A 27965-nucleotide genomic window follows, 5' to 3' on the forward strand; every position below is an offset into this window, starting at 1 on the left:
AGGAAAACCAATATTCAAACCAATATTATGGGGTTATATAAAATGTAAACTATTTAAACTGATGGGCGCAATTGACTCATGCTGCCATAATCACTTTACACTGTGTCAATTTTACACTTTTATCAGTGTCTATTCTAGGAATTGAAAAATAGGGGTGATTTTCCCCCCTCTATTTCAAAAAAGGGGGCGATTTTCAAAATCAAAGGGTGCCAATATAAACTGCCAATGTTAAATCGTCTGCATTAAGTTTACACTGAGGCGTTCAACCAATGAAATAATTAAAAGATAATATTTATTTAAGGCAGCAGAAGTTGTCCCCCCTTAATTTTTAAACGAAAACAAATTATTACAGAACTGCCGCGATTGATTATAAAGGGATTGGCAATACAAATAATCGAACTATCTTTCACGTCTAGATCGTAGCCAAGCTAGGAATTGCCTCATTTTTCTTGATTATTTACTACACTAAAATGGCGCCCAACTGTCAGACCTAGCACACTAGTTCCGGTCGATACGGAACATTCCGTTAATTTCCGTCAACTCACGTAACCAGTACCATACGGTACTAAATTATTATAATTAGCTTACAGTTACCTCCCTTCGGTTTTCCGTGTAAATGTAAACAAAACAACCAAATATAATGCGGGATGGAAGTTTTACGGTTTTATTACTTTTTTTTATAGATGCGCGATTTTCACGCACATCATTTTGAATTGTGCGCGATCTGTGAAATACTAGCGTGAATCGCGCAATTGCGTGTCCTAGAATAGACACTGCTTTTATACCCCTAAATATCAACTTGATTTCTAGGCTCATAAAAAACATTAATTCCAACAGTCTTAAAGTTACAAGCATCCAACCAATTTATAAGTATATTCATTATTCATTTAATAAGTTACGACTTTTACAAACGCCTTTGACTGGCACAGTTAATCTTGAAAATCAAGAATGAAATACAGGACATGTTGTGTTACATGCAGGACAAGAAAATTTAGCAGTCACTTGTCCTGCAGGACCAATTCCTCTGGGGAAAAAAAATGTGATACCAGAGAATACTTTCATAGTGTTTATTTTTTGGTAAAGCCAAATGACCAATATCCAAATACTTAAAAGCAAAGGTAGATTATACAGACTTTTTGATAACTTGATATAGAGGATATTTGTTTAGTGGCAGTGTAAGATCGGAATATATTTCACCGAGTGAGCACCAAAAGGTATATTTCACGAGTGGCGCAGCCACGAGTGAAATATGAACTTTTGGTGTTCACAAGGTGAAATATATTTCAATCTTACACTAAACTAAACAAATTTTCTTTTAATTATATGCAAAGAAACGTTTTAAAAAGACATTTAACCTAATACTGAATGAAAAGCGCGCCAAATAATAATATAATGTGACGTCATTTACGACGTCACGTCATTAAGTTGGTTCCCAGTACTGTGCACGCTGGTATTTCACTGAAATAACGTAAGGGGCTTAAATTCAAAACAGTGAAATTATCAAAGTGGTAATTTCACTGTTTCAAACAGTGAGATTACCATTTTTATATCACTGATATTTTTCTATAAACCACCGAAAAGCATGTAATAAATGTATGTAAACTTGTATTGATGATCATCTTGGCTTTATCGGGGTTGTATTTAACTGACTGGCAAAAATCGTGTATGCAATAAAAAGATTGCTTCCATTGTGAAGTAGCTTTCAAGATATTTTTAATGAAACATTGATTAAAATTTTGTTTAAATGCTGGGAGTATTTCTAGTTGCTATTGATACATCCTAGAAAGAAGGAGATTTCTTTAAGTTTGGAAAGTGATTGATTTAAATGCTGTTTTGCTGAAATATTGGCATTCATGCACAAGAATTATTATCCTAAAATGCTACTGGAAGATTAGATGGAATATTACTGGAAGGTTTGATGGAAAATTACATGTAATAGGAGATAAAGAGAATAATTTTAAAAGAATTGGCTTTCATAGTTCAATTCAATACCTTAGTGCAATAACTGGTTAACTCGTATTAAATTTAGAATGATTTAACCCATTACTGCACTAAGGTGACAAATTATTGTTGTGGTAATTATTATCAAGGCTCATGACTGAGAGACATTTGTTTAACATGTGTATTTATCTTGTGCAATTTTATATGATTGTAAATAGTCAATTTCCTATGATTGAAAATGATCACTTCCCTGCTAAACAAGCAAAGCCCAACCTTTAACCTCCTAAATTTATGTAATGGATTTGCCCAATATTAAAGTTGGAACAGTCCATTTATAGAGGGATTTTGTTTATAAGGAATTTCATCAATACAAAATACAAAAAGTATAGAGCCTAGAGTGCATGATGTGCATACTGGCCAAACTTTTTATTAGTGGCAAAACTAATATCCTTTAGTTATGGGCACAAAATCCTGGTACATGTAATTGTTTTTAATAGTTGATTAATTTTGAAGGAAATATCACTATCTTAAGTGTTCCATCTTTTATTCTTGCATGCATGTATACATTTAAAGCGAAAAAATGCAATAACTGATACAATCCTGCAAGTGTGTGCTGTTCTTTAACATAATATGTGTGACTCGGGGCGCCATGTAAAAAAGCTTACTGCTATTATTGACCCAGTAGTTTCATTATCAACTCTGAATTACTGAAAGATATTTTTATGCAAGATTTTAATGCACCTTATGTTCATTCATAAATATTATACATCAATAAAGGGTTAACACACATTTTTTTCAAGCAATAACATCTGCAGAAGCCCTCAGACTTATGCCCTTAGGGCTCAGGCTTTAAATGCATACTCATGCTTCTGATGATGTAAATGCATGAAAAAAATGTGTGTTAACCCTTTATTGATGTATAATATTTATGAATGAACACAAATAATGACCTGGTTATTTGTAGAGAGTACAGGGAACTATAAGTTTCAAGGTGATACCGAGCGCACATGGCCTGGTTTCTCGGGAACGATACGAGAATAACAACCATAAAGAGGTGGGTAATATGTTTACACTGACCAATACAAGTCAGTGGTGTTGATGATGATTTTGATGATTATATTATTATTATTATGCTTACAAAATCATGATGTTGAAACATACCCCTAAACCCCGCCCACCATTAAAATGAATCCCGCCTACCATGATAATGAGCCCAGCCCACGATTAAAGTGAAGGTAAGAAATCACAGATGGAATGAATTAATTTTAAAAAAGTAGTATTCTTTTTTTTGTCAAAATTAAAAAAAAATTGGCTTGCCGCCTTCTTAAAGGGAGATGAATAAAGTAGTTTCAACATCATAATTTTGGTCATAATATTGTCAGTCTAAAAATTGTTACACTTCATCGTTATGGTAATATAATAAAACTGTGGGGGAAAAAATGGATTTATTTTCTTAGATGGATTTTTGAAAAAACAAAAAAAAACAGCGAAATAATATGTTTAGGGAAAGTGAAGCTGCTTTAAGGAAAGGACTTGAAGTGTAACATTTATTTGACTATTTCACCTTTTATATCTATACTGCCAGCAAGAGTAGGTTTGTTTAAAAAGGCTATTTTATTTCTTTACTAAACAAATACTTAAATTATAAGTCAATTATTTATCAAATAGTTTTTGACTTTTAAGACTTGAAAAATTTGAAATAGCTAGAATAATAGTGCATACATACTTCTGTTGGGCAGTATAGGTGGAAAAAAAATGTTTTGAAAATCACCGTTCTATGTTTAGAATATTGTATATACACAAATTGATTACAGAGATCCGCTAATGGAAATGTATGCTTGAAGATAGTCCCTAGTTATCAGGGTCCAGTCCCACATTGTGAGGTAAACAAAAAATAGCAGACCCATTGTGTCTTAACCCCACCCACTGTAGTCAGACTGACCTTGAACTTGCAGCAGACGGCATGCTTGTAATGCATGCTGGTATACATGTAAATTAACCTTTAACCTGCTGAATTTGTGTAATGGATTGATCCTGCTTTGAATTTGGAACAGTTCATTTACAATTTAAGGGATTTCAATATCAAAATACAAAAAATTGAGCTTCCAGCAGTATAGAGCTTTAGTCAGACTTCACTAATGTGTAGGGCTAGACTACACTGATATGTAGGTCAGACTATACTATTGGTAGGGTCAGACTACTCTATTGTGTAGGTCAGACTACACTAATGTGTTAGGTCAGACTATACTATTGGTAGGGTCAGACTACACTAATATGTAGAATGGGGAAGACTCTAGACTAATCACATGGTTTCAGCAGGATAAGGGTTTTTATATTAAGCATTTAATGATAAATGGTAAAAACTGAAATGGTTGCATGATTGTTGGAAAATATTTTTATAAACTTCATTCCATTACAAAATAGTAATTTTTGAGTTGAATATTTCTAATTATTTGAATTAATTTTTTTCCATTATTTATGTTGGTAATTTGCATTAACAAAGTTTAATTTTAAGTACTGTGCCATTTTCTGCGCCAAAGCTTTCTATAAACTGATTGTCTCTTACTTCTGTTGGTATATGGACTTAATTTTGTAAAATAATGTTCTTCAATCTGCTATTGATTAAAAGCTTGTCAGTAGTAATAGCTCACTGCTCAATTAATTCTAAAAATGTAGAAACTATACTTATTTTGACATTTTTGAAAGGATATCGTTTGTTTTGTTTTGACCATTATTTATTAGTTTAATGATTTATTATTATGACTTTATGTTATTGTGTGCATTATCATCTACCATAAAATGCCAGAAATAAGTTAAGCATTACCTGGGCATGTATGTGTCTATCTGGCAAATTCTTCTACAGTAAAAATTTTTCAACTGTAAGTGGAAATGATTTGATATTATTAAAAAGTGGAATTGTTAAATGGTTTGTGTATAATTGAATTAGATCTGTCAATCTTTGCCAATTTGATAAGTAAATCTACTATAACCAGAGTTATTGCCCCTTATATGCTTAAAGCCGGCCTAATGCTTCCCTTTGTTTGTAAGAGAGCTATTTTGGTACACACATTTAATAACATGGTTACAATCTTTATCTTTAAATAATCTAAGGGAAACTACTTAACTACTTATGTATACTGTCATCTAAGGGAAACTACTCTGCCTGATGTATATTGTCATCTAAGGGAAATTACTCTGCCTAGTAGCAGTTTTTCTGTTGGGATATGATAGTTCATTGTTAAGTTGATTTGTTTACAATTTTGATAGATAAATTTTGTATAATATAATATAATCAAATTTATATTAAATCGTTTTGTTTTTGGATGTTATTATGTGTATAAATTTTATTTATTTTCAATGTGTTATTATTATTGTGTGTATTATGCTTGGAAGTTCATTTTGTTTTAGTATCTTGATATTAAAATTAGAATGTTGATTGATTATTTGGGTTCTCTTAAGCTGTTATATGATATTTAATAAAAGATAAATACTCACTTGGTTACACACATGACAGGACTTTCCAGAATTACTACCCTTGTCTGTCAGTTTATGCTGAACATGGTGATAATTTAGACTTCAGTCATCTATTAAATGAGAACAGTACAATAATTTCACTTTTTTTCTGGCACAGATAAAAACATGTGATGATTATTATTTATAATGTTAGATAAACAACCAACAATTAATTTGCATAAGGCCCTATTCAATTTAAAAAAAAGATAAGTTTCATTAATGTTAGAACTGTTTCTTCTTGTTTGTGAAAGAGGGCAAACATTTGCCCTAGACGTTCATTACTAAATATTACAATATTTAAGTCCATATTGGTTACAATTAAATGAGTCAGGTGATTTAATTTATAAAAAAAAAAGTCCAAGATGATTTTGACCTAATTTTAACTTTAAGCTTTATGTATAGTAGGGATTAAACGATGATCGAGTATAATCGAAAATTGATCGTTTATAGAACCGATCAGCGATGATCGATTACAAAGTTTAATAATCGATTATCGGTAATTCATTTTCTTGCCGTTACTTAAGTCAGACTCACTGTATTATAACAACACTAAATTAAAGCCAGTTTTGGTTGAAACAATAATTTTTATTCAATTGAATATGAAAGTACATGTATACTGGTGACCATGGAGTTAATAGTTGACTGTGAGGCATGCTAGTTTAAAGGTATACTATGCTCAAATTTGACATTAGAGAATATTGAAATTGCTACACAGTCTATTTGTAAATATAAAAATGTTTTGACTTCACACAAAGAAGATATGTTATGTATAAAATTATTCTACACACTAAAGGTGGTTGCAATATCAATATATAGTGTCATTATAAAAAAAAATGGCAGTTTTGTTAAGAAAGGACCAACTTAACTTGTTCCCATACATAGTTTGTTCATTGCTTTTTGGAAGTGAGACATAATAATTTCATAGATTTTAACGAATTTATTTGATAAAAATATTTTACTCAAGGATGAGCATAGTATATCTTTATTAATAAACTAATTTATTTCAGTTGATAAAGTGGTGGTTACATGGAAATGGAATTCTTATAAATATTAAAGCATGATATGAACATTGTACATATTTACTTTGTTATAGTAAATGTTTCGATTATATAATCGATGATTGATCGAAAAGGGTGGTTCGATTATTTTCGATGATCGATTATGAGTTTTGTCCGATTATGAAACCCTAATGTATAGACAGCATGGTTTGGTTTTAATCCTAAGAACTTGATGAGTAACAGCATGTCATGGAACATGTTATGCCAACACAATCTAATTAAAGGCACTGAAACAAAAACATCTTTTTATCCTCATTACTGACAGAATAAATAGAAGGTTCTGTCTTGATTATCATGTATGTATACTGTAACAGCACCTTGTAACTATTTATATAATGCACATCATTTTGTATGATTTAAATGTAAACAATTATCATAAATTCCTCAGTATGAATCACTTCATTTTATTATATGTTACTCAAGATTAGTTGATTTATATAAGAGTCCAATTATTCTTTTTTCTTTTCAACCACATATGGTTATATATTTGTATAAAACAAGTTCTAGCAGTGTGAAACTTTAGCCTCAAAATATATATAAGTGTATATATACATAATGTTCATTGCTCTGTCCATCTGTTTCAGATCTTTGTTCGCGCCTTATTTGACTATGATCCACAAGAGGATGACCTAATACCATGTTCACAAGCTGGTATACCGTTCCAAATGGGTGACGTTCTCAGGGTATATACTATTTTACTATCTTTATTATTGCACTAGTCGTAACCATACATCTAAAATAATAACATATTGAAATTATTGTATTTGTGAAAATCACACCTTACATGGGATTTAAACCTGTTACCACCAGCTTGCAAGGAAGAAAACAACAATACTATAGTCCACCAAGCCAAAGAATGAATTTCCTTGATGCAGTTGTCAGAAATTGTTTATCTAGGAAATGAGGTGTACTAGTATATAACACCTAGTATAATTATATTTATTTAAGCCTGATTGTGGTAAAAATGTTATTTGTAGCACTTTCAAGTGTGCTTCCTTGAACTTCTCAAGCTGTTCATGATGAAACACGAAGGTGACTCGAGTATGTCTTGAACCAATTATTCCTGGGTTTAGAGGAAGAATTCATAAACAAGAACATAATTAATACCTTGCTGGTACTTGATTGTATTTGACAACTTGGTGGTTCTCTTTAGGACCCTTGTAACACCCCCTCATAACACCAAAATTTGTTACAATGGTCAGAATTTACATCCACTTATCATTTACAGGTTTGAGTTAGAATCCTGCAAGGGACTTTGGATTCTTTCATGTGAATAATCTTTCTAGCTAGCTAATTGAACATTTGTGGTTCTACTCAGGTGCTTGATTGTGCCTGAAATAATTTACAGGGGGACGCCCAAGTTCTTTCTCCACCAGTAAAGCTTGGAAAGTCACCATATGGTCATAAGAATTTTACAGTCTTGATGCAACATAAAACCCTACCAAAAAAATGACAGAGCAGAAAGTGTTAGTGTTTTGATTCCTGTCCTCACACTCATGTCCTCACACTCCTGTCCTCAGTGTGACATTTAAGATTATTTGAATCAATAAGCTATAAACACTACTACATATACTTTTTCTTCTGAACACCCATGGGATAGAAAATCTGTGCATTTGTTCTATTGTGAATATATCCTGAAGCATTAAACAAAATTAATGCTCATATTTTTTTGTTGGGAGAAGACAAATCATTAAAATTCATTTGAATTACCAGTATGATGAAGATTTAATTCAATATTTGGAAGGATTTTAGGTGATCACAACTTAATTGTTAATAATACTGCAGTATCTACAATTTACACACATTTACATTCTATGTTATAGTAGTGACTAGTTATAATTTTATGATATTATATACATGTAGGTAATAAGTAAAGAAGATTCAAGTTGGTGGCAGGCGAGGAAAGTTGATGCCTTACCTAGTGAGCCAGCAGGATTGATCCCCTCACCAGAGTTACAGGAGTGGCGGGCCACAACAACGGCACAGGAGCGAGCCAAACAAGAACATTCTGGTAGGGTTAGGCTGTATTTTTTTTTACCTTACTGACATATGTTCTCCAGTTTTTGCCCGATAATTTGTATTTTCTGCTTATTTCCTTACTGACTTATTTTCAGGAGTTTTCGTATTCTAATAACATGCCAAGTTTAAAGAAATTCTATTGAACTGTTTAAATTTTGCCTATTATTATGTCTATATGAAAACTCCCGAAAACGCCTTTAAATTTTCTATTTATTGTCTAATTAACTTGCTGTAAAATAAATTGATATATTATCTATCTACAGTATAAAGTCTATAATTATCTATCTACAGTATAAAGTCTATAATTATCTATCTACAGTATAAAGTCTATAATTATCTATCTACAGTATAAAGTCTATATTAATTATTCTTTAATGGTTAATAAAACGTTGTTTTCCTTTTATTAGGCAATCAACATTTAAAATATATTGATTATAGGGGATTGTGGCTGTACTTTACTTTGTGGATATAAAATGTTTGTCAACTTTATGTGAGAACAAGGTAGATGTGACATGAAATGATTGTAAGCTATATCTAACTTCCATGGCTGAGTGGTAAAGGTTGCACTTCTGTTGGTTTAAATCCCTCAGGGGACTTGAACCTTTCTAGTTGGGAAACTATCTTAGTAACCTTGAATAAGTAGGATTCTGTTTGCTTGGGACTAGAACAATTTATTGAGGGACAGGACAGCAGAGGTTTATTTACCATTAGCTAAGCTGGAAAGTCAACATACCACCTGAACACCTAACAAAATTTTATAGAAAAGAATATAAAATAATTATGTTTTAAACCAAAGCTGACAATAAGATTTATGATTGAGGTTTTATCCTCTAATTACAGTGCACTGTTCATGGTTTGGGAAGAAGAAGAAAGATAAATATTTAGCAAAACACAACGCCATATTTGACCAACTGGAAATCAACACATACGAGGAAGTGGTGCGACTTCCAGCATTTGTTAGAAAAACTTTAGTCTTACTAGGTAAGTTAAGAAGTTTCAAATTTTAAGTTACGGGAGGTATTGAAAGGACTTACAATCTTTGGACCTCAGTTGATGCGCATTGAGATAGTTGGTTTTTACTCTGGTATTTACTCGTTTTCCTCAAGAGACTTAGAATGATTTTATGTGAGGAAGCTATCCAGCTAGCTTATGATGGAAAGTTGCTGGTTCTACTTGGGTTCCTATTGTTGCCTGAAATTATTCACAGAGGGGCACCTGAGTCACCGACAATTTGACTTGGAAAGTTGGCATAATACTTCTACCGTATTTGGGTGATGTAAAACCAAAGATGTGGAGCAACAACCTTTGGGACTCAAAGATTTTGCTTTCTGCTGAGACGTATTGCTCTTCAGAGGTTGAATTTTTTGTGAAGATGTTGTAAAGAGATGATTGCACTACAGAAGGCAGTCCTTCAGAGTTTTTCTTTAGTATTTAAGGCAATTTCTTCCCTTTATCCTACAGTTGTAAGGTTAAGTGTTATTTTGTTATATTATTTCAGGGGCTCATGTTGTTGTGTTATATTATTTCAGGTGCTCATGGTGTTGTGTTGTATTATTTCAGGTGCTCATGTTGTTGTGTTATATTATTTCAGGTGCTCATTGTGTTGTGTTATATTATTTCAGGTGCTCATGTTGTTGTGTTGTATTATTTCAGGTGCTCATGGTGTTGTGTTGTATAATTTCAGATGCTCATGGTGTTGTGTTATATTATTTCAGGTGCTCATGTTGTTGTGTTGTATTATTTCAGGTGGTCATGGTGTTGTGTTGTATTATTTCAGGTGCTCATGGTGTTGTGTTGTATTATTTCAGGTGATCATGTTGTTGTGTTGTATTATTTCAGGTGCCCATGGGTGTTGTGTTGTATTATTTCAGGTGATCATGGTGTTGTGTTGTATTATTTCAGGTGCTCATGGTGTTGTGTTATATTATTTTCAGGTGCTCATGATGTTGTGTTGTATTATTCCAGGTGATCATGGTGTTGTGTTGTATTATTTCAGGTGCTCATGTTGTTGTGTTGTATTATTTCAGGTGATCATGATGTTGTGTTGTATTATTTCAGATGCTCATGGTGTTGTGTTGTATTATTTCAGGTGCTCATGGTGTTGTGTTGTATTATTTCAGGTGCTCATGGTGTTGTGTTGTATTATTTCAGGTGCTCATGGTGTTGTGTTGTATTATTTCAGGTGCTCATGTTGTTGTGTTGTATTATTTCAGGTGCTCATGGTGTTGTGTTATATTATTTCAGGTGCTCATGGTGTTGTGTTATTTCAGGTGCTCATGGTGTTGTGTTGTATTATTTCAGGTGCTCATGGTGTTGGTAGAAGACACATTAAAAACACATTAATCACGACACATCCTGACAGATATGCATACCCCATTCCACGTATGTACCTTTCTTACACATCATTAATGTGAAAACAGTTTTCCTTAATTACTTGGTAAATCTGAAATTGTGACTTTAATTTGTACTTAAAAAGTACAGTTTTAAGCCTTGTTCTTCCCTGACAGTTCAATTTACAGTAGAGGTCTAATTTGCTAATTGATTTTGACATAGTGACCTAATTCACGTTGTCACCCATTGGTTAGGTTTAAATCTGTCTCTTTCACTGGGAAACTATCCAGGCAGTGGGTCTGTCTAGGTATCCTCTTGCACCTAAAAGAGTAGAAGTTCAGATGTTCTAATTATTAATAAAATACAAAGTCACTTGACCTCAAGTTGTACTATACCAAAGCAAAGAAGAAAACATTTGTAGATTAATTTCATCAACACATTGGAATCACATTCATTTTGTATTTACTTCTTTAAATATCTTTTTAAAATTTCTCTTATTACTACTTGATTATATGCTGTACATTATGATTGAACACTTTTATCATAAGTTATATATAAATGATAATACTGTTGTAATAATTTATTAGCATATATATGATATTTTTAGATACGACCCGTCCACCAAAGCCTACTGAGGAAGATGGAAAGAATTATTATTTTGTGACGCATGAAAAGATGATGGAAGACATATCATCGAATAAATATTTAGAGTATGGCACTCACGAGGACGCCATGTACGGCACAAAACTAGAAACTATAAAACAGATTCATACTCTCAGTCTAATGGCAATATTAGATGTTGAGCCACAGGTACACCCAATTAATGTCTTGTTACTGTAAAATCATTGGTATTCATTGGGAACTAATTTTCATGGTTTTCATGAATAGGTAGATCCACAAATTTAAGACCCAACGAAATTTTCTGTTTGTCTGCTGTAAGATTATTTTGCATCGCATTTTTTACGTTTTACCTTTCGGAAAAGTAAACAATCCACAACTTTAAGAACCCATAAAAATGTTCTTTGTGACAAAACCACGAAATTTCATACCCACAAAATTAAGCTCATTAACATTATGTAGCTTAAGGAGTGTACGGATTAATGTGTCCTATTTGGCTGAGCATTTGCTATGGTATTTGACCTGTAATGTTTATGTTCTTGTAGTGAGAACAATTAGTTTAATAGTTCTTTAAGGTTTTTTAAAAAAAAATACAATTCAACTTTAAATGAGTAATGAATATCTGAGCTTTAAACAGGTATACATAGTTGCTTTTGAAGATTAAAAGTTCTACTTTTACTTATATGTCTAAAATAGAGGTCAGATACATTACAATACCTATGTGTGCACATTACAATAGCTTTAACTTCAATGGAAGCATAAGTTCAATGAAAACACAAATATTTTTTATAAAATCAATTGTTTTTAAGTTGTTTTCTAAATAGTCTACTTTAACTGTTATTATATATTTGGTATAAATAAATGTGTTTTCTTTCAGGCTCTAAAAATCTTACGGACACGAGAGTTTTGTCCGTTTGTAGTGTTTATTGCAGCACCGACTATACGACCCACACAGGAGGTAATGTTACCAGGATAGCTGCGCTGATCATATTGACCCCCGCCCCTCTATGTCTCCCCATCTTACAACCCTCATGAATACTGTACTGTGATGTACTGTTGATGTACTGTCTATGGCTGATGTAGTGATATGGCTGTATAGAAAATTTATTTTTATTTTATTAACTAACTAGTTTTATATTTTTTCTTTTCAGCATTGTACATTAATAATTAATTTGTCATAAAATTCTCAAGATACATTGAAGACCAGAAATTCACATTTACACCTTCAATTTAAAAAGATTAACAACTTGTTTTATTGGCAGGAGGATAATGTCTGTGAAAAAATTCTTGTTTTTACATGATTGTGAATTTTGGCCATACTGTCTACTGTGTTTGTGTATCCACCACAGATACATGTGGAGAAGATGTCAGGTCACTGTCATCAGATCAATTGAATACTGGTTCACAATCCAGATTCCTGTCACCTATCAAAAATTTGTGCTGAATTCAAAATAGCACCTGTCCCCTATCAAAAATTTGTGCTGAATTCAAAACAGCACCTGTCCCCTATCAAAAATTTGTGCTGAATTCGAAACAGCGCCTGTCCGCTATAAAAAAAATTGTGCTGAATTCAAAACAGTGCCTGTCCCCTATCAAAAACTTGTGCTGAATTCAAAACAGCGCCTGTTGCATTCAAAAATTTGTGCTGAATTCAAAACAATCTCAAGAGTTTAAGCAAAAAATCATGACAGTTTTGTTAATGACACTATATTGGTGAAAAACCAAGCATGCAGCATAATCTCAATTTTGTCGTTTTGGGCGTACTTTAGGGATTCAGTTTTTCTTTATTTTTTGATAGAAAATAGGAGATTTTACCAAGAAATAAAAAAGGAAAAACATTTGGATGGCAATTTATAGTATTAAAATCAAATTATACTAACAGCATGTTTTTATTATTATGTATTATTACATGTTTATATAGGAGGCTTGGATGCTCAAATTTACAACTTGCTGACAATCATTTCTTTTATAACATAATAAGGAAGTGGCAGCATGGCTGAGGGGTTAAAGGGTAATTTAATGATCACTAGTAGCAAGTCATTGTTTATTTGAGGAAGAAATTTTATACTCATGGCTCAGTACTTGTTTTTTTCCAGAAATGGATTCTATTGTGTCTATAAGCTTATAGCTTCCCACACAGTTGAACTAAAACTAACAATATGTCTATTTGAAGTAAGTTTGTTGCAAAAGAGATATTTAAACCTCCAAACCTCTATAGTACAGTCAAACTTACAAGAAATAGTCAAATGAAGGAATTGAAAATAAAGGTGGTTGCTTAATGCAGGTTATAATACAATGCATACAGTCAAAGAAAAGCAGCATTTTAAAAAAAAACAAAAAAAATGAGAGTACAAGTTAATCAGCCTCTTCATATTTATTAAATGCATAATTTATTAAGTGCATAATTTATTAAGTGTGTATTTTATTAAGTGCTGCATTATTTATTAAGTGCATAATTTATTAAGTCCGTAATTTATTAAGTCCATCATTTATAAATGACATCCTAAGTTTGATTGTATTTAAATTGACAATGACAATATATTTGTAGATTAATTGCATGAATTTATTTTCGTTTCCAGGTAACGTCTTGTATGCTGATGACATTTTATTTTTTATGTTTTTATTTTTATTTATGGTCCAGTCTAATATGATATAAATATATATAACTTTTATTTATGTGTTACAAGTTACTAATGCTCTCCTCAGGTTTGACAATTATTCATGTCCGTTCCTTTATGTTTTGATCGTACACTCCTCATGTTCTTGTGGAGAAGTTGGCTGGTACTTGTGGAGGGTTAGTTTAAGTACTGTTGAAGAATGAAAGCATAAAATTGGATATTTGCACTGAAGTCAGAATTTCATTTATTAGTCTTCTGTCCATTTCTGCAGAAAGATCATATATTTCAGACTGATTGATCAAATTGTACTCTTGACAAAAATGCATATTTTCTTGATGAAAAAAAAAACATTTTGCAAAAGACAATTCATGCCTATGACTATTTCCTTTCTATGTTTGCGTGATCAGTTTCCATATTTGGCTTGGACATTGGTTGATGTTGGCCAATCAAATTTATAAACTATTAGACTGGACCTGTGTAACTAACAACCCTTATTCTTTTTTATTTATTTTGCAGAGATATGAATCGCTTTTTTATCTTTTTATTTTCCTAGCCTACTATATATTAAGATAACTGCATGTTTTTGTAAGTGTAGCGTATTTTTTTGTGTGTCATTTACAGGCCCTAAAAGTGTTACGTTCAGCAGAGTATGCTCCCTTTGTTGTATTTATAGCCGCACCTAGTGCCCTGGATCTACAGTTAGCTAAAACTGCCGGCATTGATGTAAGTTATCTACTGCAAAATCATTATTATTCGTCGGGAACTAATTTTCGTAGTTCATATGGATAGGTCAATCCATGAATTTAAGAGCCAGTGAAATATTGTTTCATCTGCTGTAAGATTATTTTGCATCACATTATTTACATTTTACCTTTTGGAAAAATAAACAGTCCACAAATTTAAGTACCCATGAAAATGTTCTTTGTGACAAAACCAGGAAATTTCATCAACTTCTTTGAGCTGGTTTAATTTATTCTATAAACTTCTAGAAGAGAAAATGATAAATGCCTTTGCCACAAGTATATAGAGACAGACCATACAGCAGTCTGACAAGACTCTATGCTGTTTAGCTGTTAATTATCAGTTTTCATATTCATTTACATATTGTGAAGCATCCAAAAGGTCAAGTAGACTGGCCTAAACTTTTTTCAAGAAAGTGAAAAAATTATTATCTGCAATTTCTAATTATCCTCTATACATATTTATTATACAAAATCTTGTTCCAAAACACACCTGGCAATTCATAGCAAATCAAATTTTCCTCTGGGTGCATGCACCTTAGAAGCAGGGCTACACATAAATTTATACCAAGCTACATGTGTGCCTATGACATGACTGTATATCCTATTATTTATATTGGACAGTGCAAAAAGTTAGAGCTGGTTAAGTCTATTTAAGAAATTCAGAAGGTTAGTGGTTAAATGAATTGGCAGATTACTTCTTGCTCTGACGAACCATGGGATAAAGAAAAGTTTAACTGATGTTAGCTTATTTTCCATTTTGAAAGTGAACAATATTTAATGATGATTAATGAAGTTATACCAGAAATAACATAATTAGGTTTTGGAAGGTTTGATTGTTTTACTTAGTTTCCCACAAGTGCCTGATACTAATACAAAGGGACACCAGTGGACCATACTAAATCAGAAATGCTAAAAAGTACCAATGTGTAAATGACATTTGAAAACTATGGGAGGGAGTTTTATGATTGAAATGATTTGTAAAAATTGATAGTAGCATGCTCAATATCTATAGAATTAATGATAATATGCAAATTTATGAAAACTGAATGAGAAGTCTAAGAATTCACCTTGCACTGTGAAATTGTATGATGAAAAATTCTGAGAAAGTTATTATCATAATAAAGACTATGTTTTTTTGTTGATACCCCTTCTGATTAATACAGATTAAAGTGCATGAACATGTTAACAGTTATTTTCTGTATTCTTGTCAAATGTTAACAGAATATTAAAATTTAAGCATTTTAAAATGTATAATTGATAATTCTCAGCCTAGAAATCATGGATTATGATAACTGAGCTTGTTATTTAGAAAAAAGGTATCAATTTTGAGTACATTGTTGTAGAATAATGCATTGTTCAGGTTCAAATTCACAGGAATATAATCACAAAGGACGATAGACTTGAGTGATTAACTACAAAGCATTTGAATGATAGCCATGCATTGTATCATAGTTTGGGGACCTTTTTGTTGAAAATGTGTCAGAGTTAAATCGTATACATATACATGCACGGTGCGTTAACTGGAGTGCAGGTATTAGTTACCCGCACTGCAGAGCATGCCCATTGATTGGTTCATTTTGTCTGGGGTTTTCATATTGTGACGACGGGGAAAGGAAAAGCGATAGAAATATCATATTCAGATGCTCGTTCATTAGTTCCTTTTTCCTGGGGTTTCATATTGTAACATCAGGGAAGGTGCTTTTATTTATGACTATGATACAAAAGAGAAAGAACATCAAAACACTCGGCAATCTGATTAATACTCGGGGGCTATGCCCCCTCGTACAAATCAGATAGCCTTGTATTTCGATGCTCTTTCTATTACTTATTTTACTACAATGCAAGAAAAATTGATATCTTTACCATTTGAACATGCTAATAAAAAAAATGTTGAACTACATTGAGCATAGAAATAATTTTTTCCTGACGTTATTTGGTTTATTGACGTCATATGACATGTAAGCATTCCTTTTAAGTGCTGTGCATATATCATTTAAAAATACACTTGATTGCCGTATCTGTTTTATGAGGGAATAATGTGAAACCTGTTAAAAATGTTCATTAACCATATTCCCCATAATGGGACATATTAATCAATTTGAAGTCTCAAATAAATATAGTTTAATGCTTGTGACCTTGAATGTGAAAACAATTTCTTAATATCTGATGTATTATTTGATTAATAGAGGAAGAAAAACATGGCTTTTGTTCTAGGGATGGTAATTTCTGTTTAATTTTCATAAGTAAAATTGATATTTTAATTAAAAAATTTTATGTCAGCTACTATAAAAATTCTTTATTATTTTTCATTGTGTAGTAAATAATAAGATATTTCTTTTTCAGGATGGTAGTTTAGAGCGACTTGCCAAAGAAAGTGAACTTTTAGAAAAAGCCTACGGACATTACTTTGATTTTAAGATAGTTAACAATGATATCTCGGAAACAATTTTACAGTTAGAAGATGCCATTGACAATGTTTGTTCAACACCACAATGGGTGCCTGTTAGCTGGGTGTACTGAGTTTACCGTATAAGTGTAAACTATCATATTTATTCTAATCAGTGCCCCTGTTATATAAATTTAACTGCCGTTTTGATTGCATTGAAAAGTAGTATTGTACTGAATGATTCAGTGTAATTTACATTTAGAAAAAATTGATGAAATATTTACAGCGATTTAGTTTAGAAATTTGGCATTATCATTTATGTTTTTGTTTTTTAAACTTCACAGTTTTGAATATATTTACTGTTATTTCAGTGCTATTTCTTCCTATTGATTATTCAAGATTTAAAAATCGGAGATGAAATTGTTTTCAACCTAAATGAGAAAATTAAGCAAAAAGATGGGTGCTTATTAGAATATATGTGTAAAATCAGCTTGTTTTTAGGAATTTATTAAATTTGTTAAAGGAAATGGTGATGGTAGCTGTTTTCTGTGAAAATTGTCTTCCAATGTGTTGTTTTAAGCTTATTAGAAGAATCAAAAGAAGAAAAAAAAAGAAACAGAGCTTTTGTTGGACAAAGGGAAAGAACTCATATAATGGGAATTTTTAAAGTCATCAAAGGGAGAGTAATGTTGTATAAAGAATCAGTATGGTCGCAAGAGTTACTGTTATTGTTTTTGCTGATGGAAATTTATTCTTCCTTTAATAAGGCTGCAAGAAAGATTTGTTTGTAAATCATGGAAAAATATTGCAAACGGAAACATGACTGTTTGTATGATTTACTTCAAATTGTAAAATATTTGGCAAACATTGAAATAAATAATGTTTTTTATCTTAATAGTTAATAACTAAATGTAATAATATGCAGTTAATTGAAATGTTTTTTTTTTCTATGAGAGTTTTGTCTTGAATGATCATGATTAATTTGTAAACAGGAAGTTGTTTTAAGCAGCTGATAACATTCTGTGATTATTGTATAGATTTAAACGTAATTTCTGTAAATCATTATGTTACATTGTTTACGTCTTACCTTTTTTGTCCGCATTTATGATGATGATCCATTATCTTAGACTGTCCATCATGGTTTTGACTGTCCATCACATGTTTCAATGGATCATTATTTGACTGACATCAAGGTTAATGGGTCATTGTTACCAAATATTCCATTCATTTGCAAGATTTACTATTCAAAAAAAGGATTCTTAAGAGCAAAACAATATTCTGTCAGATCATTGTACTATTTGTTACAGGATTATGAAAGATTTGTTGCCAAAGATTGTGTCATACTTGTACTTGAGTTTATATATTTCACAGAATATTTGTTTGGACATGGAATCAGCAGATTTGCCCAGTTCTGATTCAGTGCTATAAGCTAAATTCTCGGCTTCTTTTAACCCCGGCATCTTTACTTGCCATCCTCTGGTCATAAATTAGGACATAGTGTTACCCTAGAGTCATTTTTTAGGACATCCAGAATGTAATTTAGTAATTAATGTAATTACATATAATGAGCTGTGTTAATTTAGAAAAAAAATGAAACAAGTTTTCAAATTTCACCATTTTCATGGTAAAATGTTGAATTCTGCTTAAGCATTTGCTATCGGGCATGGTACCATCCATGTACAGGCTCAATCAAACTGAATGTGCAACATTTTCAATTTTGTCAATTTGGGTGTTCTTTAGGGATTCCATTTTTCTACTTATTAGTATGTGGTATAATCATTATGAAAATGGTTTAACATTGACAGAGTACCAGTCTGTACATAAAACAGAGATAGAATGGTTCACTACTTTGTTTTTTATTTCTTTCTTTTCTTTTCTTTATTAAAGTTTGGGAAACATGTTAATTTGTTACACAACATTATTGTTAATTGCACCATTATAATTGAACAAGAGAGTTGTGATTTTGTTAGTAATTTTATGTTGATTCCAAAACACAAGTTATCTTTTCTTGTATTAACAATTTGTTAAATCATGGTTTGATTATATTAGTGTTCATCACATGAAAAGGGGTTTATGGAAACTGCTTACAGCAATCTTTTGGAATTCATGTCTTCTATTTCTATATTTTTGCCACAGTTAGGTTCCAGTATTTTTTACATGAGATCAAAAATTGAATATGATAGTATGACCAGATATTTAATTCATTATTCATGGCAAAGTTACAGAGCTTTTTAAACCAATGCTTAAGTCTGTTTGTTTTTTTTAATGTTTTTTCTTTAGAAATTAGATTAATTTATCAGTAATGGTGATAAGTTGGTTATTTAATTTAAGTTAGTCATTTCTGTCCAATGAATATTTCAGTAAAATCTACATGAGAAATATTTCAGTCATTACTTAGGTATTAATATTTCAGCGTGTGTTAAGACATGTAATTATATTCATGGCTATAAATTGTTTAAAGTTTAACTACAGCCGTGTTAAGAATATGTCAATTATAATTTGAACATATGGGTAACTTATCATTACAGCCCACGTCCTTTTTGAAAATAATTATTCATCCAACCAATCGGTCAACTTTTTTCATGATTTTTGACAATTTTCCATTAAAAAATCAGAGGTGCGGTAGTATTTTTCCTTTAAAAAAACTTCTACCCGTCTTATAAGAGGGTCTTACCAGAAAGTGCTGTTTTTGAGTCAAAATAAGGACCTAGTCTTATAATAGGTCCGACATATAGGTGAGTGAACACAGTATATGAAACAGACTGTCATGTTTATCAGCCTTATAAAGGTTAGGGTATGTGTGTGTTGTGTGTGCTGTGTTTTGGAATCCAGTGTACGATTTGTGTTCACAGATTATGCTTTTCGGAACAATATATATTATAAAAATATTTATATATAGATATTTCAGATATTTTGCTTCCAAAAATAAAACTTGCTTTTATTTTTATTTTATGTATACTGAGTTTTGACTATTTTATAATGTATATTCAAAGATTTTGGGACATATTCTTGAAAATTTTAAGTTTATTATGTATATTTATGAAGAAAAGACGGAGGTTGTGCAAATAATTGTTCATACGTTTTATTTTTAAAAAGTGGAAATTGGGGATTATGCTTTGTTAAAATCTGACAGGATAAAAAATAATCTTGAATGATGTCCTGCTATTTTGTTGGCTGATCTCTTATAATGAAGTTGTTTTTATTAGATAGAATATTATTTTGTTTTATTCTGGATGTGTATATTGTTACATTACAAAAAAACTATGATAATATATCACCAGTATATCTTTTTTGTTTTCTTTTTTTTTGTATTTTTAAGAAATAGCCTAAGAAAAAGATATATGCTTTATAAAGTTATATATTATACATGTTACAATAGGGGGAGAAAGAATGAATAGATGCCTTTACAATTTACATCATTTGAGGCGGCTATCTGTCTAGTTGAAGGAAGCTTGTTCGTACCTGAAATATTGTACAGAGGGGCACTCTAGCAATTGTCATATAATTTTTACAATGTATGCATAACTTAATAAGATGTAAAGGTAAAATTTATATAATTTATAATAAAAACTTAGAACAAATAAAAGTGTAAAGAAAATTAAGTAAAAAGTTATTACCATCACTGAACCATTTGCTTTTAAAATTTCAGTAAATTCATAGTTGGTTTTAATACTTCAGTAAACTCATATATTACTTTGACCTCACTGCAGTATAATATATTTTATGCTTTTTGATAAAACACATAAAATATCCAATCATAAAATTAATATTTACAAGTTTATTTTTGTATTTACCAGCTTTGTGTTGAGATAAGCAATATTAATTTATACCAAAGTATTAGATTTATTTAAGTACAAGAGTGAATTTAGGTTAAGTTAGAATGTTTTCATTACTAACTGTAGAAATGTTGATGCATTTATTATGAAAGTGGCATAACTCCAGATAAGTTAAAATATATCTTAAAAAAATAGAGAAAAAAAAAACTGAAGAAAAAATTTATTCACAGCTTTATAAACATACACAATGTTTGTGAAACTTTAATTATATTTTTACCACCAACATTTTATCCCGTTTATTGACATATTTAATTCTGCATACTTGAACAAATTTATGTTAAATCTGTGCTTGGCAAGTGTCTTAGGCTCGTTTAAATCAATTTATTTGTACACTTAACAATAATTTCACCTCTGAACATTTTTTTAAAAGTTTTTTCATAAAAAGTTTACATAAATCTGGAGTTGAGCTGCTTAAGGTGATCTTTTGATCTCTTGTATACAAGACACAAATTAAATAATCCCATTTTATATATTAATTGAAAATAAATTGATTGACCTGTGTTAATTGATATTAATTATTTTTTCTAATTGAATGTATAATTGTTTGAAAATCTTATATAATGTTTTTTATTACAACACTTTGTTAAGTTTATTGTTTCTCACAAGGATATATTTGATAAATTTGTTGAATTTAAAAAATTGAAATGAAAACTTGTTACAGTACAAATGCAGTTGAAGTGATATTTTTTTCATGGATGCTTGGCGATAGGTGGCATTATGGCATTATATAACATTTATAGTTCAAATCTCACAGAATATTTCAACAGTTTAATATCACACTAAAGTTATTTCACTTCACATAAACATATTTTAATGCCAAGATAACTTCTTTAAGAAACTCTGTACTTACGTGATGTACATCATTGTTTGCATCTATTTTTGTTTAACTGTAAGCAGAAGTTTGTTTGTTTTTTTTTAAAAGAAAGATTTTTTTTTTCAAAGTGCTGTGTTAGGCTAGAAATAATGTTTGGACATTGTTGTTACTTTGATTTTTAGCTCGACTATTCGAAGAATATGAGAGCTATTGTAGTCGCCCCGGCGTCGGCGTCCGCGTCGGCGTCTGCGTTGGTTAAAGTTTTTTGTAAAGTCAAATATCTCAATTATTACTTGAGATATTCAATTGAAACTTACAATACTTATTTATAGTAACAAGGTACATCAGATTCACAAGTTGGATAACTCTGCCTACAATATTGACATAATTATGCCCCTTTTTTACTTAGAAATTTTGGTTAAAGGTTTTTATAAAGACAAATATCTCGATTATGCTTGAGATATTCAATTGAAACTTACAATACTTATTTATAGTAACAAGGTTCATCAGATTGACAAGTTGGATAACTCTGCCTACAAAATTGAAAGAATTATGCCCCTTTGGAACTTAGAAATTTTGGTTAAAGTTTTTTTGTAAAGTCAAATATCTCAATTATTGCTTGAGATATTCAATTGAAATTTAAAATACTTTTTTTATAGTAACAATGTACATCAGTTTGCAAAATTGTCCATAACTCTGCTGCAATTTTGTTAGAATTATTTGCCCCTTTGAAACTTAGAAATTTTTGGTTAAAGGTTACAGGTCTTCAAAAAATATTTACTTCAAACTTTACACATGCACTTAGGGTCATAATTGGAGGGTCATAATTGTATGTCACTAACCAAGTTCCATAACTCTATCTTGCATTAAGGCTGGTTCATATCCCCTTTTCTACTTAGTCCTTTTCTACTTAGTCTCTTGGTTAATGTTCACATGCAAGTTTTACATATCTCAATAACTATTAAAGATATTTATTTATAATTTCACATATGCATTTAGGGTCATAATTGTAGGTCACTGACAAAGATCCATTATTCTATCTTTGCATTTAGGCTATTTTTTCTTCCCTTTTTCAACTTAGAAAAATTCATGGTAAAGTTTTGCTTGTAAAAGCTGTTATCTCAATAACTACTGAAGGGTTTGTGCCTTTTTTTGGGGACAATTTTATGCACTTCAATAATAATAAAAGCAGTGATTTACTTTTATAAAAAATCTTAATAAAACAAGCCTTTGTACCTTTTCTGTCAAATTTATGTATTCATAAGGTAATTAGTATTATTTTACTCAATAAAACACCCTTTTTGACATTACCTTCCGAATAGTCAAGCCAATACTGTATAATTAGACTCTCTCTAAGGCCAGTATTACATGAATTTATAAAAAAAAAATAGCCCTTTGTGAACTTAAAAAATTTAACATTATCAAGGCTCTTTTACTATCAAGCACTTAGAATAGTCGAGCGTGCTGTCCTACTGACAGCTCTTGTTTTGTTTACAAATTTATTGCTTCATGTGGATTTAAAGTAGATTATAGAAAGTAGGTTACTAACAAAATCAAATATGTATATATCTACTAAATATTAAGTCTGATTTTTTATCTTTGGGTTCATAAACTGATCTTTGGCTTCATTTGAATAATTGTTGATCATTAAGCATCCATCTCACTGTGTACGAGTATAAAATGTTTAAATACTAAGTTACTAGTGCTCCTGAGCCAAAGAAAAACATATTTGTATAAGCATCTCTATATGATTTTATAGATTTAGGTAGATTTAAAGTGGCACGCCTCCAGATGAGGCAAACTATTTCAAGAAAATCAAACTTTAGGAAAATGTACCGAGATTTTATGTACGAATAATGACCAGTTTTGCAGTGTTTTTTTTCACCATATTTATACTTCGTAACTTACACAGTAACGGCTATTTTTACATATTTTTGACCTCTTACTAGGTTGTATGTGTAAATTTTTTTTTGTTCACTTCTCAATATTTTACTTATTAATACATTTTCAAAATATTCATGAAAATAAGTAAGAATATGGAGGCGTGCTGCTTTAAATTCTAATGATTCTGAACAAAAGAATGAATGCATACTGACAAATGGCGAACTTAAATACTGCCAAGTTATTTGCGTGTTTGGACTTATTTAATTTTGGTCTTCATATATTACACAAGTAGATAACAATTTTTTTATCTCACTAATTTCAATTCCGACAATCAAAGATTGTTGAAAAAAGAAATATTGCTAAGAGAGTAGATTTGATTCAAGTGTGTTGCATTTTTTTTTTTTGGCAAAACTTGAATTATTATTTCACTTTGATAGCTAAATGTATTTACAAAATTGGAGACCCTAAATATATTGATGTAGATTGTTATATCTTGGAATATAGAATTTTATATGTATAATTGTGTATAACTAACATACATTTGTTTGTTTAACTGTGTGATAGTGAAGTTTTTCTATGGTATATCCTGTTTTTATAACAGTATTTGCTGGTTTATCCTGTTTTATAACAGTATATGTAAGTATATCCTGTTTTATAACAGTATATGTAAGTATATCCTGTTTTTATAACAGTATATATATAGGTATATCCTGTTTTTATAACAGTATATGTAGGTATATCCTGTTTTTATAACAGTATATGTAAGTATATCCTGTTTTTTTTAACAGTATATATAGGTATATCCTGTTTTTATAGCAGTATATATAGGGAAAGTAAGCCAAATTATGTTAGTAAAATAAAAATACATATTTTGCCTTGATGAACAAAAAAATACTTGTTCCTTTCCATGAAAATGTTAGTTTTGCAATAAGGGAGAAAAATGTGGCATTATTTTAAAATTCATTTCATTTATAAAAAATCAATAACCATGTAGTTTTATGTAATTATTTTATAGTTAGCATTGACCTTAGATTTATTTTGAAACATGATATTTCCCCTTGGGAAAGAAATATGAATCTACTGCCTAAAACAGAGTAATCTTGTTTGTAATCATACATTTCTATAGAAACCAATAGATTTGGATCAATTTTTATATCATTGTATAATAACTTGTTTTTTTTGGTTTTTATATGCATTGAAGAATTGTTTACATAAACCCCTAACCTGCTGGTACCGGAAGTGGTTGTCCATGACAACCAATTTAGAACGAGGCAAGCTTGCACTTCCATGTAGTCTGACCAGGCTCTATACTGTGTGGGGCTTACTTTCTTAAAAATTTCATGTCGATTTTCCAAACAATGATAATTGATACTTCTAAAATGGAAGCTGGACAAGGCCATTTAAGATATTCAGCAATTTAAGTGTTAAACAAATTTTAACTAATTTTAACAAATGTAACAGGAGAACAAGACATTATGATTAATTGTTGCTCTTGTTACATAGAGACATAGGGACTTATTAAGTCTGTTTATGCAAATGTTAGCATATATTTGGTATGAGTGGTTTTTACAGACATTTGTTTTGTTACTTTATTTGTACACTGTAGCCTCTAGCAAATTACTCTGCTACATGTATACAGGACCAAGATTATATTGATTTCTCTCGTATTAAATCAATAAAATATGTAATGAAATATGGAATATATCGTTTGTTTTTTATTTCTATATATTTCCAATTTTTTGATGAAGGAGATGAATCATTGTGCATTTGCTTCAATTAAGGCCATACTTCTCACATGTTTCTTTTAATACTAGAATAAATTCATCTTTGTATGGAATCGGAAACGCGAAAGTTTTTGAAAATTATAATTATTCGTAGGTTAAGGTCTTTTGTTTACTTCGGAATTTAAACTTCATGCTAAAATCAAATCCTTATGGTGTCAGTAACTGTGCAGTCAAAACTAGTGATACGTTGACAGCTGCAGATAAAGGGTGTTAATCAAAGTCCCCTTTATGTTTGTCAGGACTTATCTGTGCTTTACCAGTGTAATAGAAAGTTCCGCTCCACTTTTACAACATATAAAGGCTTCAAAGAACGAGGAGAAAAAAATGGTATAAAAATAGCCTGCTTCCCCTCGTAGGACGTGGTTCTCGATCCAAGTTTGGTTTATATTCTCGTATTGTCATTTAACTAGTTCTGCACCCATTCTGTTTCATTACAGAACGTCATGATGATGACTTGTCGCATGATGACAATTTTCTAAATATAGTCGGAGAGGCGTCCGTAGCCGCTGGCCGTACAAGCGTCTTCATACTTTTTTCAAGTTTCCAGCTAACTTCTACTAATATGCCCGTTTGTGCACTAGCACTTGAGTTCTTCAATTACCGCTAATGTGTTGGTGCAAAACTAGGAGTAACTTTTGGGTTAATAAGCACTTGTATAGTTGAATAAGAACAAGAGGTGAATGTATATAACTTCGGACTCCTTATCAGGAAGGCAGCACCTTACTTCCTAAATGCACGCTTATTACTTTACTGGCTACAACACATGTGTATGTACGTTAAAATGATTTAGATCTACAGCGTAAACAATAATACAGCTACCGTAGACACACTTCTTTGCTTATTGTCTTGTTCCAGCTTTTTAATATCCTAGTTGACAGCATTAGGACCGTCAAACCCGTAAATATTTTATGAACTATTATTACACCTAAAACAAAATACATTCTTGTAGAGTCTTTGTGTTATAAACGTTATTTCAACTTTGACTGTTTTGTCTCGTTTGAAAAACGAATATTGAATAGATTAATTAAGCCAATATTATTGCTTAGACTAATTGTTTATTTGTAGTTCAACACTGACTGAACTTTGTTTGGATTGATATTTTGAGAAGAGCTAGTTTATAGTACACTTCTACCTCTTTTCTTCTGTTCTGGCAATTTCATACAAAGATAAAACACTGGCACCGAAAAAGCCAATTTCTACTGCAAACTTCATATGCAAGCCCTTTGACCCGATTTACATTCTAGTGCTTTTATTTCTCAAATTCCTTTGCACAACAATGCGTTTTATTTTAAACTATGAAAGACAGCATATTAAAAGATGCGCGATGTGTTAAATATTTAATCTTCAGATATGAAAAACTGTCAGATGCTGTGAAGTATACATGTACATAATAAACGAAAAAATTATAAAATTTAAAATAAGAACGTTATAGATAGAAACAGTCTCTCCTATTTTAAATCATAGTCCGAGACATTGAACACTTTTGCTCCCTTGATTGGTCGAACATCGGAGAATAAAAACACTGCAATGATATACCGACTGCAATGATATACCGACTGCATTGCAAAGATATACCAATCAAATGAAATGTTAGTACACAACCTGAATTGTTTAGCGTTCTGTGCAAATCGTGCACATGCAGATTTTCAACTGCTCATAAAAATACTTTTTATTAATTGGTTTATCTTGCTTTCCTGTTTTTTCTAGCTGTTGTTGATGTTTTCGTTGATTAAGCAACATTGGCAACATTTGATTTCCTGAAATTACAACATATCTGTTCACATTATTTTTGTAGTTAAAATATCCCTTTATAGAAACACCATAATCTCTCGATGCTCCAGAGATTGATGTATTCGACATGCTGTTGAATCATTGTGCCCCTGTGTCAGCTACTTTTCTTCACTGATTCATATTTATTACACTGACTTTTGATATCTTTATCACACTCTAAATATAATTATAGAATAATCGTAAATCCGTTTTTTCCCAAAGTTTAGCCCTTTGGTTAAATTTTGTTATTTTGGATAAAGGTATAATTGTGAAAACGTTTTTTTAAAAGAAAATTCTTTTTTTTACTTGTAGAAAATACAGTGAAAAGACCAAAACACTGTACTTTTTTTTTGCGAGTTTTATACAATTCAAGTACCCTGTATTGTGATTTAAGCACGTGTTGGTTCGTTATTTCAAAACACGCGTTGCTTTTGCCCAAATGCACCCTTTCTTTTTAGCTTACGTAGTTTGGGGTTGGTAAAAATATCACTCCCCGTCACGGCAAGTAACCCCCATTGAAATTTTCCAGACCACCCGTTTAGCCCACCCCCAAACATCACTGGACAAAACTGTCAAGCAGTTTACCAGTACAGTTAAAATTTACTTTTGCAAGAAAAATTTATAACCCTTTTGTAACCCTTCCAGAGCAG

The 27965-nt window shown here is 31.0% G+C and overlaps 1 protein-coding gene and 1 long non-coding RNA gene across 3 annotated transcripts in view; both read left to right on the plus strand.

The window, feature by feature from the left end:
- Positions 1 to 21978, plus strand: part of LOC132737251 (peripheral plasma membrane protein CASK-like) — a gene marked incomplete at its 5' end in the record, with an annotated part of 47738 nt that extends 25760 nt beyond the window's left edge. Inside the window, 9 exons of the mRNA XM_060724507.1 lie at positions 2906 to 2995; positions 3756 to 3824; positions 7097 to 7195; positions 8376 to 8523; positions 9372 to 9512; positions 10833 to 10913; positions 11470 to 11672; positions 14720 to 14821; positions 17185 to 21978. Of these exons, the coding sequence (XP_060580490.1) occupies positions 2906 to 2995; positions 3756 to 3824; positions 7097 to 7195; positions 8376 to 8523; positions 9372 to 9512; positions 10833 to 10913; positions 11470 to 11672; positions 14720 to 14821; positions 17185 to 17361 (1110 nt within the window). The remainder of the gene's footprint in view (positions 1 to 2905; positions 2996 to 3755; positions 3825 to 7096; positions 7196 to 8375; positions 8524 to 9371; positions 9513 to 10832; positions 10914 to 11469; positions 11673 to 14719; positions 14822 to 17184) is intronic.
- A 1479-nt stretch (positions 21979 to 23457) lies between these two features.
- Positions 23458 to 25461, plus strand: LOC132737248 (uncharacterized). 2 transcript variants are annotated; one of them, XR_009626708.1, is made up of 2 exons: positions 23458 to 24340; positions 24465 to 25461. It is a non-coding gene; the product is annotated as an uncharacterized LOC132737248 (long non-coding RNA). The 2 variants fall into 2 exon arrangements; XR_009626709.1 differs by having other exon boundaries at positions 24496 to 25461.
- Positions 25462 to 27965: the final 2504 nt, after the last annotated feature.

The sequence above is a fragment of the Ruditapes philippinarum genome, unplaced genomic scaffold (assembly GCF_026571515.1).
Source record: "Ruditapes philippinarum isolate M1 unplaced genomic scaffold, ASM2657151v2 ctg2072_1_1_1_1, whole genome shotgun sequence".
Classification (NCBI taxonomy): domain Eukaryota; kingdom Metazoa; phylum Mollusca; class Bivalvia; order Venerida; family Veneridae; genus Ruditapes; species Ruditapes philippinarum.